This window comes from Prionailurus viverrinus, chromosome B1, assembly GCF_022837055.1.
Source record: "Prionailurus viverrinus isolate Anna chromosome B1, UM_Priviv_1.0, whole genome shotgun sequence".
Classification (NCBI taxonomy): Eukaryota; Metazoa; Chordata; class Mammalia; order Carnivora; family Felidae; genus Prionailurus; species Prionailurus viverrinus.
In genome coordinates, this window is record NC_062564.1 from 44,447,045 (window position 1) to 44,461,992 (window position 14,948).

At 36.4% G+C, this 14,948-nt stretch overlaps 1 protein-coding gene across 6 annotated transcripts in view; it reads left to right on the forward strand.

Annotated features, from left to right (window-relative positions):
- Nucleotides 1-14,948, forward strand: part of NSD3 (nuclear receptor binding SET domain protein 3) — a 119,747-nt gene that overhangs the window by 71,305 nt on the left and 33,494 nt on the right. For 5 of the 6 annotated variants that reach the window (XM_047855238.1, XM_047855242.1, XM_047855243.1 and 2 more), the window contains exons 8-12: nt 761-861; nt 2,998-3,043; nt 5,973-6,103; nt 6,484-6,612; nt 7,799-7,925. In XM_047855238.1, coding sequence (XP_047711194.1) covers nt 761-861; nt 2,998-3,043; nt 5,973-6,103; nt 6,484-6,612; nt 7,799-7,925 — 534 coding nt within the window. Of the gene's footprint in view, nt 1-760; nt 862-2,997; nt 3,044-3,955; nt 4,440-5,972; nt 6,104-6,483; nt 6,613-7,798; nt 7,926-14,948 lie in introns of those variants that run through there. The other variant, XM_047855245.1, reaches the window with a different exon arrangement.

The window sequence follows — 14,948 nt, forward strand, 5'->3', positions numbered from 1 at the left end:
ATAGACAAGCACAATGAAACCACAAAATATGAAGGTAATGTGGAAGGCTTTATTGAAGTAGCTTCTGCCTGCTCTGATAGGAGCTTTCCCCTGTGGCAAGTGAAAGGTGATTATTGTCTAGGAAGGACCATTTGGGTCGTCCAAGCACTGAGAAGGTGGAGAACAGCTGTGCTGAAGGCGTCATTCCTTCTCAGGATCACAGAATGAATCATTCCTGACTTAGTGTTCTTTCAAGTTTTGGTCTTCAGTCTAAGTTTTATCCTTTCCAAAATGGGGTCCATGTTCGTTCTTTTCTGTTTACTTCCAAAGAATTTTACTGTTTAAAAATTAATAGTTTCTGTTGTACTATTTAACATGAAAAAACTTGCTAATTTGTTTCAAATAGTTTTTCATGACTAATTCTGTCTAAAGTATAACAATTCCTTGACATCCAAGTTAATGATTTGGTTTTGGGCACACTTTTGTCCCTTTACTGCTTTTTTCTCCTTTGTTGTTAATAATATAACAGTAGCAAAAACTTATATAAGTGCACCAGCACTGTTAAGCATTTTACATATAGAATCAATTTCACTCATTTGTTAAAAATGCTAACTATGTAGCACTGATTAAATTTTTAATGATTTATAATTAAAAGACCGAAAGTAAAAAACAACAACAAAAGTGATAAAAAAGCAGGGGATTGGGCCAGATCTTAGTTACATAAATGTCTAGTCATCCTTAAGTGAATTTTTATTTTTTGTTTCTTTAAATCACCTCTTAGGCTCAGTAGAAAAGAAGCAACAGAGAAGATCAATTAGAACTCGTTCTGAATCAGAGAAATCCACTGAGGTTGTGCCAAAGAAGAAGATCAAAAAGGAGCAGGTTGGCTTCCTACATGTAGAGAGTTAAAACATTGTATTTGTAAATGTTGTGGCTTATATGGTATCTTAAAAGAAAAAGAAACTTTCCCCACACTGGGTTTCCTTTTTTCGGACTATTCGTATGCTTCTGTCCTGGTGAGTTCCAGTGCCCAGGTCTAATACAACCATCCCTGTGATTCTGCTTCAAGCATTTTCACAGAACATAGTCAGACTACAGGAGATGGGAAGCCAGTGGTACAAGACTCTTAAAGAATTCCTCACATTTATTTTGAAATTTCTGTTATGAGCAAAATGATTTCATGTTTTCACGATTTTTATTTGGAACCATCACTGAGTCACCCCTGCCCTTTTAAATTTTGATTTTTTGTTTAAGCTGCTGGTTTGTATTGTTTTTATTTTTTAAACAAATCAAATTAATTTAACTATGAGAGTTATATTTAAGACACAGATAATCATAGATGATCTGGTTTTTCTGTTGGTATCACAGATTTTTTGGAATGTTATTTTCCCAGTGGAATGGCACTCACCTGTGATTGGGCTATCAGAGAAACACTATTAAAGTAAAAACAAAAAAAGAGGAGGAACATTTGACTGAAAGGTATTAAACCAGTGTAACCAATATAATAATATACATATTAAATTACCTTTTTCAAAGAAATTTTAAGAAACCATTTTTCCTTTAAATTAAACTCACAATAAGAATTTTTCTTAATTTTCTAAAGTAGAAGAATACCCATTTTGTATAGCCCAGACAGCTGCTATTAAACAAAAAGAATTCTGGATAGAATTTGTTCCAATAAGCTTTATATTTTTAAAACCACTTAGTATGGAAGTGTGGACTTTTCTATTCAAATTGTTTCCTTCATAATTTTAAACTTCCAAACTTAAAAGGTAATTTTGTGGGTGCTCTATGGTATCTCCAAGCATGTAAAACAATTTTCCCAGAAACATTTAATTAAAATTTAAATAATGTACTAATTTGTCATTCATTTATCATAATTAACTTTCATACTTAGGAAATTATATTCCAAAAAATCTTTCTAAGCTCTTGCAAATCTATAGCATTCATTAACAAAACAAAGTTGTGATTTTTCCAGCTGGTTCCCAAATTCTGTGACCAGTCAGTTTAAAATTAATAAGCAGAATGAGTATAAAAAGTGGGACAAATTGTTAATGCCACTGTGTTAATAGTTAGTAGTAGAACAATACCAGTGATTGTTTTAGAAGATTTTATATTTGTATTACTAATTGTATCTTATAAAAGCGCTTCTGTTGTATGTTTTTTTACCTGTTGTAAAAAAAATAAAAATTTTTTTAAAAAGCTTAGAACAATCCTTAAATATTTACAAAATGTGTTTCAACATGCATATCTCACCACATCTTAAAGAAACATAAAATTCAACTCATAGCTAAAACAGGAACTCCTCCAAACAGCATCCTTTCTTTAATTCCAATGGTTCAGTCCTCAAATTACCACGTGTTGTACATATACATTGGCAGAATAACTTCTGATCTCGCTCTCCTAATGTAGGATCAAGACACTGTTCATAAGACACTCAAGAAAGTGCTTTTGCAATATCACAAACTTATTTTCTTAAGTTTGTACTAGCAGCAAAAGTATTGAGCTTCCAGCTGTATGGAGCCCTGTAGCACTCTCTACAGAGAGGGTCCTGATTCCCAGCAACTTAGCTGTGAGTGCAGGCGCGGAAGGGTCTTAAAGTGGCGTGAGTTACATTAACCTGAGTATCATAGTAAGTAAAAATTTATCCTAACGTCTTTGGGGCGGGAGGGGTTTATAGCAACATCGGGGCTGGTTGCAGAAACAACCCCTCTCCTGCCTCCCAGACACTGAGAAAAGGATTCTTGTTCTCTTCATATACCAAGGGAATGGTGGGAAAAGTCTTTGCTAGAAAGCATGTGGCTGTGTGTTGTCACTTGGTATTCAGCACAGGCAGCTAGGATTTAAACCCTCCCTGACCTTGAGACAGAACTTTACCCAGAAGATGGGACGGAGTTCAGATTACAGATACATTAATCACTCATCATTATTTAGATTGATGGAAGTATTGTTTTTTCCCTCTGTTAATTAAAAGTGAAAAAAATTCATTGTTAATGGTATATTTTTCTGTCCATACAGGTTGAAACAGTTCCTCAGGCTACAGTGAAGACTGGATTACAGAAAGGTGAGTTATTATAATGTTGCCTTGCATTTCCTCGATTAAAAACCAAATTTTAAGAATTACGTATTTGTACTTCATGTATTTTTGTTTGTCTCTGTAAATCACTGTTGTTGCTCTTCAGTCAAAAATTTGTGTGAAATTGAAGTATTTCCTGGCGTGTGTGTGTGTGTGTATGTGTGTGTGTGTCTTTTAGAGTTGATCTTATTCTGTACCTCCCATGTGTAAAGTCTTACTCGTTTCGGTAAATTGGAGAACACCATGTAGACTTGATACTGTTTCCAACTTTTCTCCATAAGATTCTGGGGTTTCACTGGTTAATAAACTAGGGATGTGACGAATCCATTTTTTTTGGTATTCGACTGAATACCGAATAGTAGCTATTAATGTTTATCAAACATGGACTATGACAAATCAGACAAGACAACCTGGTTGAAAAAAATCTTGCCACGTTTATTTTTACAGTGCTGTAAAATCTTTTTTTTTTTTTTTAATTAAAATGATTCATAGCATATTTATGGCCATTATTAGATGACCTTATGCAAATCTATTTGAGATATGCACAAAGTTTAAGAAACCTTAAACTTATATCTGTATTTTCTGTGTGCAATTTGACTACAGTACAAACTCCATAGCATGATTCGTGCATTTTTGATGAGATCATTCAAACTGTATTTAATACCTGTAGTTTACTCTGGGCAAATTGCATTATTTAAAAAAAAAAAAAAAAAAAAAAAAAAAACACCAGCCTCTCTGCATTCTCGGGGAGAAGTCTGCAGCGATGGTCTCCGTGGAGATCCTCAGCAGAACTGAACAGCCTCTCGGAGGGAACACTGCTTGGCGGAGCTCCAAGAAAAGACATCGCGATCGCTGCGAGATTAGGAGGCCTGATTGCGTTGTGTTTCCACCATTCCACAGGGTCGGCGGACCGGGGAGTGCAGGGCTCTGTCAGATTCAGTGACAGCTCCGTCTCCGCAGCGATTGAGGAAACTGTGGACTGAGATTCCTGTACAATTTCATCCCAGAAACTCCAGACTTGTAGTCTCCATGCAAGATTTCTTTGTCGGCGGCTCGATAAACAGTTTCTTTGTTTTCAATTTTGATTTTGCCAATCCTCATTATTGGCATCTTCCTGCCTGGTTTCTTCTTCAAGACTCTGAACAATTGCTTTAACATTCAGATGATTTTTTTTTTTTTGGTCTGAGCTGGATGGGTACAGCTTAAATCATGGGTCCAGCCTAAAACCACCGTTTAACGTACACTGATCAATTTCAACATGGACTGTTTTTGTTTTTTTGTTTTTTGTTTTTAAATAAAGCATCATTAATGCACATCTGCAGGGTTTTGCCAAACAGCCCAAATTGTATACATTACCATCATTAAAAGCTCTTATTTTTTTTAATATTAGTGCCGTTATCATGGAGAACAGCATGGCAGCTGTCTTTGGCAGTCTGTCATTTTTCTAGCATTTTCAGAAACTCATCGGAAATGGCGGTACCTGTGTTTCCCTTCGAAAGCCTCTCAGTACAGCACTCCTGTTCCTCTGTTAAAACTCCTTGTTAATCCAGTGATCTTTTAGGCCAAGGAAATACTTTGTGGTGGTGTTCTGGGTCCACACACCAGCAATGAAGGAGATAGATTTGTGTACTTGTGTTTTTTAATCAGCGTTAACATGGGCAGGCACCCTCATTTATAGATGTAAGGAAACATTCAGTGAAAAAACTTGTAGAATGGGATGTGATAACAAGGTTCCAGTAATCTGAGCAGTCTAAAGAGGCCCACATCCTCCACCACAGAACATGGCTATATACCAAGTGCTACTCTCACTCAGCCTGTTGCGGATCTTCATGGCCTCAGGAGACTTGTTTCTCCATGGTCTCTTCTGGACTGCACACTTCCACCATAGCTTGCTGGGCTGATCTAGATGTCTGTTTGTTGTATGGAAATTTTGGGGGAAAAAAAATCCAAAACAAACTGTGGGTTGAAATATTAACCGTCTCCTTGGTTCCCTGGTATTCACCGTGCCTGATCTGCACATTTCATCGTGGCTGTTTCTGTATAGCCTATACTGCATTAGCCCAAGAGATTGTTGCTTTGTAACTTTTTGCACTATTGTTTTGGCTGGATTTGTATTACACACAGTTTTAAAAAAAAAAAAAATTCCTCACTATTCTCTGCCTTTTTTTTTTTTTTTTTTTCATATTTATTCCTTCCCGCACAAATTCCACATAGAGGCCTCTCATCCAGCTCTTCGTTGATTTGGCTGCACTTGAACATTGATTATCGTTCCAACCCTCAGCAATGTGCCTCCTAAATGGCATGACATATGTAGATGTGCTGCAGCACTTGTTAATGGTCACAATAAATGCCACTTCACCAAGGAAGTCTCAGATGAACAATTGTGAACATCCAAAACTTGTTCGGGGGGCAATAATCAACTGAATTGCAAAATTCGGGGGAAAATGGCACTATCCGTGTACGAATCGAATACAAATCAAAGATTTGTCACATCCCTAATAAAAACAAGATGGAGATGTCTCTGCGACCATATTTGTAAGCTACACAGTGTGTTGGGTTTTATGTCTTCCCCCTCCAAATTGAATGGTTCTCTGGATTGCTCCAAATCAATCGGCTGTCCTGTAGTTTTGATAGAATTGGTTTTTAGCTTGGAACTTGGGCTCTGTCGACGGAAAATAGCTTTAGAGCAGGAGCACTGAATTAAATGTTTTTAATAGAGCGGTTGTAAATTAAATCACTCACTATCAGGAAGGTCAGAAGCTTATGAAGTTTTGACTCATGACTTCAGTGTTACAAAGAGAGCTGTGCTTTTTTTTCACACTACAGATGAGTCTGAGGAAAGAATCTCCCACAAAAAAAATAAATAAATAAAACTTTAAGCACTATTTTAGGATTAATTTCGGTATGTTGTATTAAGGTGCCAGCGAGATTTCAGATTCCTGTAAACCTCTAAAGAAAAGGAGTCGCGCCTCCACTGATGTAGAAATGACTAGTTCAGCATACAGAGACACGTCTGACTCCGATTCTAGAGGACTGAGTGACCTGCAGGTAAATATGTTCAAGGTTCTGGGCACACTGCTTTTTCACTTTGAAAAACGAAGTAACAGAATACATTGTTTGACTTATTTTGGGGGGCTTGGGGAAGTTTTTAAATACCCAGGGAGCAAATCACCTTGGTTCTTTTGTAACTTACAAATGTCTTAATTTTGCTGATCTCTTACATAACAGAAGCATTCCTTCTATGTTTTTAAGTTTTAACTACAGTTTCTCTCAAAACACCAGGCGTATACTATCCAGGGATTTTAGAAAGGAAGAAAAAAGTTGTATCAAGGTTTAGTTGAGCAAATCATGCTAGGATTTTCATAGCGCCTAACTTTGAGGAAACTTTTGTTTTATTTTTCTTAACAAGTGTTATGTTTTCCATGTAGGTAGGCTTTGGAAAGCAAGTAGATAGCCCTTCTGCTACTGCAGATGTAGATGTTTCTGATGTGCAGTCCGTGGATTCAAGTTTGTCAAGAAGAGGCATTGGAATCAGTAAGAAGGACACTGTGTGTCAGGTAGGCAAGCGACAAATAAGCTTGAAATAATTGCTCTAATATTCTGCCAATAATATACTAACCTGCTGGAGAGAATATTATCTTCCTAAATTATACTACTTTAAAGCTATAAGTCTAAAAGTTCTTTTCTTCCCTTTCCGAGTTGGAAATTTTATTCATATGCAATGCTAATCTTGATTGTAATACTCAGTTCTGAATTAGAAGTAAAAGGAAAGGATCACCTGGCTGGCTCAATCTATAGAACATGCGATTTAATCTCGGAGTCATGAGTTCAAGTCCCATGCTGGGCCTAAAGTTTACTTAAAAAAAAAAAAAGTATTGTATGGAAACCAATTTGACAATAAATTTCATTAAAAAAAAAAAAAAGTAAATGACATATGATTGATTTCAAAAACATTTTCTTAAATTTAAGTTGGTATTACTTTTTTTTTTTAAGTTTATTTATTTTGAGAGAGAGAGAAAGGGAGCACACAGGAGGGACAGAGAAAGAGAATCCCAAGCAGGCTCTGTACTGTCAGTGCTGAGCTTGACACGGGGCTCGAGCTCACTAACTGTGAGATCGTGACCTGAGCCAAAATCAAGAATCGGGCACTTAACTGACTGAGCCATCCAGGTGCCCTGATATTACCTTTTTAAATATATGTTTACCCTTTTTGAAAAATACTGCTTTGCCGTGTGGGGAAAAGTTAAAATGTGCAGATTCCAGAGAAGGAATCATGAAAGATCAAATATGCCTTTTAAACTTTATACCATATTGGGTCTGGAAATAGTTATCTAATTCAGTGGTTCTCTCTTTTTTTTTTTTTTTTTAAATATAAAATATAGAAGTCTTCCTATATTATTATTTTTGTCATGATGAGTACCAGGTGATGTATGGAATTGTTGAATCATTATATTGTACACCTGCAACTAATATAACACTGTATGTGTTATTATTAACTGGAATTAAAGTAAAAATGTTAAAAAATAAAATAACTTACTTCAGGGGTTCTTAAAATGAGGGCCAAGGACCAGCAGCATCACCATTGTCAGGAGACTTGTTAGAAATGCAAATTCTTGGGCCCCAGCCTAGACCTGCTGAATCAGAAGCTATGGGAGAGCACCCAGAAATCTGTCTTAACAGGCCTTCTGAGTGATTCTAATGCCTGCTAAAGTTTAAGAATGACTACTTTTTGCCATATTACAGATCTGTGAAAGCTCTGGTGACTCTCTGATTCCTTGTGAGGGAGAGTGCTGCAAACACTTTCACCTGGAGTGCCTGGGATTGGCATCACTCCCTGATGGAAAGTTCATCTGTGTGGAATGTAAAACCGGTAAGTTTACTTAGTTTGATAGATATGAAAAGACAAATAGGGAGGCATGTGTGATGCCAGCATCCCCCGTGACGTCTAATTCCCTTACCACTTTTATGTAGCTCTCATCTTCCACTCTCCGTAGGTATTTCAACAAATTAAGAACATTCAGTGATTGGGATTTCTAAGATCAAATCGTTGAGATGGATTTGTGTTTTATCTAAGCAACTATGCAATATATATATAAAGTGAATTATTTTTAGATGGGTTTGAGAGTTTTGTGTTCAATAAATTGGGTTAAAGTCCCCTTGACTTTAATAGATTGGATAAACATTAGTCACAAACTCACGAACTATAACCATGGTGATTATATTTTTACTGGAAAGATGGAGCTACTGGAAATTGTTTTTTAGACAGTTTAGGGGATTTTGGATTCATCATTTTGGTCTTATGTTCCTCCTCCCACCCACCCACCCCCCCCCGCCCCATATAGACTACCACTGATCAAAACAATTTATAGAGAGAGAAAATGTAATTCCTTACCCAAAGTCAAAAGACAACATATGATGAAAATGGGATTTAAACCCAGGAAGTAGCTTAACCCCGGAGTCCTTACTCTGTACTGTTGCCTTTGACAACCTTGATGAAGTAGGGTGGAGATTGCACACACATGCAAAAAATGAAGCTACAAAAGCTGTTTTGAACATATACTTGTATTTTTTCCTATATAAGATATTATTTATCACATTTAGCTTCTGCAGTAAAACTTTAGGACAGCTTGCCAACTGGCAGCCTCAGGGTCAGATTATCTGCGCGTCATTTTACTTGGCCTTTGGAATGTTTTGAATGTGTGAACATGGATCAGGCACGTATTCTTGGTTCCTCACATTCCCTGCCATTCCCTTTTCTAAAACCCTGTCATTCCAGTCATTTATGTAATCTGCCTGGCCCCTTGTAAGCACTCAAGTTGCAGTTTCTGTTATAAACTACTGATAGGAGGGACCACGTATCATGTTATTAAAATACTCTGAGGGCTTTTCTCCTAGCTCTAGAACCCAACAGAGCAAATTCTGCCAACAAAGGCTAGATCTAGTTTAATTTGGCACACATCTATTAGAAAATTTAGAAGACGAATTTAGAAAGGAAAGTAGAAAATTTAAAAACAAGTAGGGCAAAGTTGGAAGACTTACTTCCTGATTTAAAAATTCACTACAAGGCAAAACAATTTAAAAAAATTTTTAATTAAAATTTACTACAATCCTACAGTAATTTAAATAATGTGGTACTGGCATAAAGACAGAAATATAAACCAATGAAATAGAATAGGAAGCCCAGAAATAAACATTCACACATATGGTCAAATGATTTTTTTGATAAGAGTGCAAAGACCATTCAATGGGAAAGGATAGTCTTTTTAACAAATGGTGCTGAGGGGTGTCTGGGTGGCTCAGTCGGTTAAGTGTCTGACTCCTTCTCAGGTCATGATGTTGTGGTTTGTGAGCTCAAGCTCTGCGTTGGACTCTGTGCTGACAGCTCTGAGCCTGGAGCCTGTTTCAGATTCTGTGTTTCCCTCACTCTGTCTGCCCCTCCCCCGCTCATGCTTGCTCATGCATGTGCCCTCTCTCTTTCTCTCCCTCTTTCTCTCAAAAATAAACAAACATTAAAAAAAAAAAAAAAACACTAAAAGCAAATGGTGCTGGGGAAACTAGATACCCACATACAAAAGAATGAAGTTGGACCTTTACCTAATAACCATATATAAAAATTAATACAAATGGATCAAAGACCAAAACATAAAAGCTAAAACTATAAAAATCTTAGAAGAAAACATAGGGGAAAAGCTTCATGACATTGGATTTGGCATTGATTTCCTGGATGTAACACCAAAGGCATGGGCAACAAAAAAAAATAAATTGAGCTTTATCAAAATCAAAACCTTTGTACACCATTAACAGACTGAAAAAGCGACCTACAAAATGGAAGAAAACATTGGCAAATCACATATATGAGAAGGGATTAATATCCAGAATGTGTAAAGAACTTCTATAACTCAACAACAAAAAACAAAAAACCCAATTGGGCAAAGGATTTCAGTAGACATTTCTCCAGAGAAGATGTACAGATGGGTCAATAAGCACATGAAAAAATGCTCAAAATCATTAGTATTCAGGGAAATACAAATCAAAATCACATGAGATGCCATTTCACACTTATTACAATGACCATTATAAAAGTAAAAAGCAGAAAACACGTGTTGGCTAGGATATGGAGAAATTGAAACCTTTGTGCACTGTCAGCAGTAATGTAACATGGTAGGTACAACCTCTGTGGAAAATAGTATGGCGGTTCCTAAAAAAATTAAACATAGAATTACTATATGGTTCAGCTATTCCACTGTGGGGTATATACCTGAAAGAACTGAAAACAGAGACTCAAACAGATATTTATACACCCATGTTCACTGCAGCATTATTCACAATAGTTAAAAGGTAGAAATGACCCAAGTGTCCATAGATGAATGGATGAATGGATGGATAATAAAATGCGGTGTGTACATGCAACAATTTTTTTTTTATTTTTTAAATACTTATTTTCGAGAGAGGGAGAGGCAGAACGTGAGCAGGGGAGGGCCAGAGAGAGGGAGACACAGAATCTGAAGTAGGCTCCAGGCTCCGAGCTGTCAGCACAGAGCCCGATGCAGGGCTTGAACTCAGACCATGAGATCATGACCTGAACCAAAGTTAGACGCCTAACCGACTGAGCCACCCAGGTGCCCCTATGCAACAGAATATTTTTTAAAATGAGGAAAAAAAGGAAATTAAAAAATGAAATTCTAATACATGGAAATTCTAATTCTATAATATGGATGAACCTTGAGGACATGATTGTGGATGAAATAAGCTAGTCACAAAGGACATATATTGTTTGATTCTACTTTGATCAGTTACCTAGAGTAGTCAAGTTTATAGAGACAGAAAGTAGAGCAGTTGTTACCAAGGTGTTTTTTGTTTTGTTTTGTTTTGTTTTACACTAGTTTTTACCTGAGAGAAGTGGGGAGTTCTTATTTAAATGGATACAGAAGGGTGCCTGAGTGGCTCAGTCAGTTGACTTTGGCTCAGGTCATGCATGATCTCACAGTTTGTGAGTTCGAGTCCCCCATCAGGCTCTCTGCCATCAGTGCAAAGCCTGCTTCAGATCTTTTTCCTTCTCTTTGCCTTTTTGTCACTCGCACGTATGCTCTCAGTCTCAAAAATAAACATTAAAAAATACATAAAAATAAATGGGTACGGAATTTAAATATGGGATGATGAAAAAGTTCTGGAGATGGATAGTGGTGATGGTTGCAAAATAATGAGTTCTTAATGTCACTGAACTGTACATTTAAAAATGGTTAAAATGGTAGTGGTGCCTGGGTGGCTTAGCTGGTTAAGCGACCGACTTCAACTCGGGGCATGATCTCGTGGCTTGTGAGTTCAAGCCCCACATCGGGCTCTGTGTGAACAGCTCAGAGCCTGGAGCCTGCTTTGGATTCTGTGTCTCCTCCTTTCTCTGCCCCTCCCATGCTCATGCTCTGTCTCTCAATAAATAAACGTTAAAAAAAAAATAAAAATGGTTAAAATGGTAAATTTTATGTTATATATTTTTAACCACAGTTTAAATAACAATTATTTTTTAAATTTTTGATTTATTATATGAAAATTAGTTTGATACCAATTTGTTACCCTTCCAACATAATAGGAGTAAAAACTCCAAACCATTGTTTAAGTTCATTTAGAAAGTTTTCTTTTGTTTATCAAAAGACAAACATTTGCATGTAAAAAGTATTGCAAGATAGGGGTGCCTGCGTGGCTCAGTTGGTTAAGCATCAGACTTCTGCTCTGGTCATGATCTCACAGTTCCTGAGTTCAAGCTCCGCATTGGGCTCTGTGCTGACAGCTCAGAGTCTGGAGCCTGCTTTGTATTCTGTGTCTCCCTCTCTCTCTGCCCCTACCCCACTCATGCTCTTTCTCTCAAAAATAAATAAACATTAAAAAAAATTTTTTTAAGTATTACAGGATACATGCCTAATAAATTCTTATACTGTTCTTTTTATTGTTTAAGACAAATGTGATTTCTGGAAAGAAAGCACTTTCATTTTACCTTGTGATTAAAATGTTTTACCTTATGATTAAAATATGTAACAGTCAAGCTTACTTATTAATTATTCTAAATGAAGACTGTTTCCTACTGAGAAGGGAGATTATTGGAAGCACTCATATCCTTAGATCTCTAAGGAGGTTGATAGTTCAGCTCTCTATAACAGTGTTACTAGTTATAGCAATTTTCATTTATATAAGACCTATTTTGATCATTATCCAAGTGAAAGCCTTTTTTTACATAGAGCAATTTATGCAATTAGGCAAAGCTGTAAAATCAAACTTCTTAGCCTTTAAAATAATTTCTTTTAATTTTTTAATTTTCTAAAAGTTATTTTTAAAACAATACTGTTGCTTTCATATCTACATACATGTTAAAATATAATTTGAAATTATATAAATGTAACAAGACAACAAAAAGAACCTCACAACCCTGCTGTCCTTTATTTTACAACAAAACCAGTAAAGGAAAAAAAAAAAAAAAAAAACCAACACGTTTGAACATCACAGTTGTAAGTACTAATTTTAAACAATTTTTATAATTCAGCTAATTTGTAAAGGTTAGATACTTCCAAAATAAAATCTAACTCTCTGTAAAAAAATTAAAACAAAAAAACGATTCCATTTTTGTCTTTCAGATTTTTTATAGCATTGTGAGAAAAATGGGCAAAAGACTTGAAAGTCTGTTTCCAAAACATGATATCCAAATGGCCAGTAAATAATCACTTAAAATTCTATCCATAAAACAGACACAAAATGAAAACTCCTATCCTAATAAAAGAGGCAGAAGATTAAAGCTAGGCTCTTATTCAAACTGTATAAATTAAGGACAGAGAAAATATTAAAATTACCCACAGAAAAGACAGTTATCTTCCAAGAATAGAACAACAAAAATGTTATCCTTTTAGTTCTTGGTTTACAACTAAACATCTTTTTCTGTATCTTTATTCCCTCTCTTGTGAATGATCTGTGTATGTTTTATTCATTTGTGTATTGTGGTGGTAAAGATGTTCTTAGCGTTTGTTAGTACTTGAAATTTATTTCTAATTACACAAATAATATATAAATACTGTCTTACGAAAATATAATTATAGCTGAAGCAGCGTGCACTTAACATTTTTCTGTGTGTTGAAACAAAATGTATTAATTTTCTATAACTTGCTTTTTTCACTATCTTGGGACTCTTTTTATGTCTAAACAGATACATTTTATTTAATTACTACGTAGGGTTCCATAGTATGCATCTATCATAGTTTATTTAACTGTTCTCCTGTTGAAGGATGTTGGAGTTGCTTTCAGTTCTTTGCAGTTACAAACAATGCTTCAGTAAACCTCCTTTTATATATACAAGGCTTCCCTAATGTAGATAGCAAAAAGCGGCATTTCTTGGTCACAGAAAATGAATGTATGTTTAATGGATACTGCCACGTAGCCTTCTAAAGGTAGTACCTTTGAACCTAAACTCCTACTAGCAATATATGAGAGTACCTGTTTCCCATTCCCCATCAATAATTGGTATTATCAAGCTCTTTTTTCTTGATGACTTTTTAAAATATTACTTGGGTTTTAATTAGCATTTATCTGATTACTGGTGAAGTTGAGCATTTTTCCATTTGTTTATTGGCTGTTTGTCTTCCTGCTTTCTGTAAATAGCCTACTTGTATCCTGCCCACATTTATTTATTTATCTATCTAATTATCAATTTATAAGTAAGCCCTACATTCAATGTGCGGCTGAACTCATGACCCCAAGATCAAGAGTCACATGCTCTATCGGCTGAGCCAGCCAGGCACCCTTGCCCACTTTTGTACTAAGCTGTTCTGTTTCTGTATTAATTTATAGTTCTGTATAAATTTTGATTAGTTACCTTTGCTTATATCTTGCATATATTTTCTCCATAGGTGAACTCTTTTTGTAACAAAACATAATCCTTTATCATCTTCGTTGCATATATTTTTCCACATCTGTCTTGTCCCTTCTTTTTATCCTACTCTATTCTATTCTAATTGACATTATTTCTAACTTTAGATGTTTGGCAGATTGACCAGTGGAACCATCTGAGATTAAATTTTTCTTTGTTGGAAGGTGTTTTTGTTTTTTTTTTTTTTTTCAACGTTTATTTTGGGGACAGAGAGAGACAGAGCATGAACGGGGGAGGGGCAGAGAGAGAGGGAGACACAGAATCGGAAACAGGCTCCAGGCTCTGAGCCATCAGCCCAGAGCCTGACGCGGGGCTCGAACTCACGGATCGCAAGATCTTGACCTGGCTGAAGTCAGACGCTTAACCGACTGCGCCACCCAGGCGCCCCTGTTGGAAGGTTTTTAATGATGGTTTCAATTTCTTTAATAGTGTGTAGAACTATTCATATTTTCTATTTATTTTTGTGGGAGTGGTGATAATTATGCTTTTCTTTTCTTTTTTTTAATGTTTATTCATTTATTTTGAGAGAGAGCAGGAGTGGTTGGGGGCAGAGAGAGAGAGAGAGGGAGAAAGAGAATCCCAGTGTGGGGATGTGGGGCTCGATCCCATGAACCACGAGATCATGACCTGAGGTGAAATCAAGAGTCAGTTACTCGGGGCGCCTGGGTGGCGCAGTCGGTTGGGCGTCCGACTTCAGCCAGGTCATGATCTCGTGGTCCGGGAGTTCGAGCCCCGCGTCAGGCTCTGGGCTGATGGCTCGGAGCCTGGAGCCTGTTTCCGATTCTGTGTCTCCCTCTCTCTCTGCCCCTCCCCCGTTCATGCTCTGTCTCTCTCTGTCCCAAAAATAAATAAATGTTGAAAAAAATAATTTTTTAAAAAGAGTCAGTTACTCAACAGACTGAGCCACCCTGCTTTTCTAAGAATCTGTCCATGCATGTAAATTTTCAAATTATTGGCAATTTTTTTAACAGTTGTAGGAATTGTAAT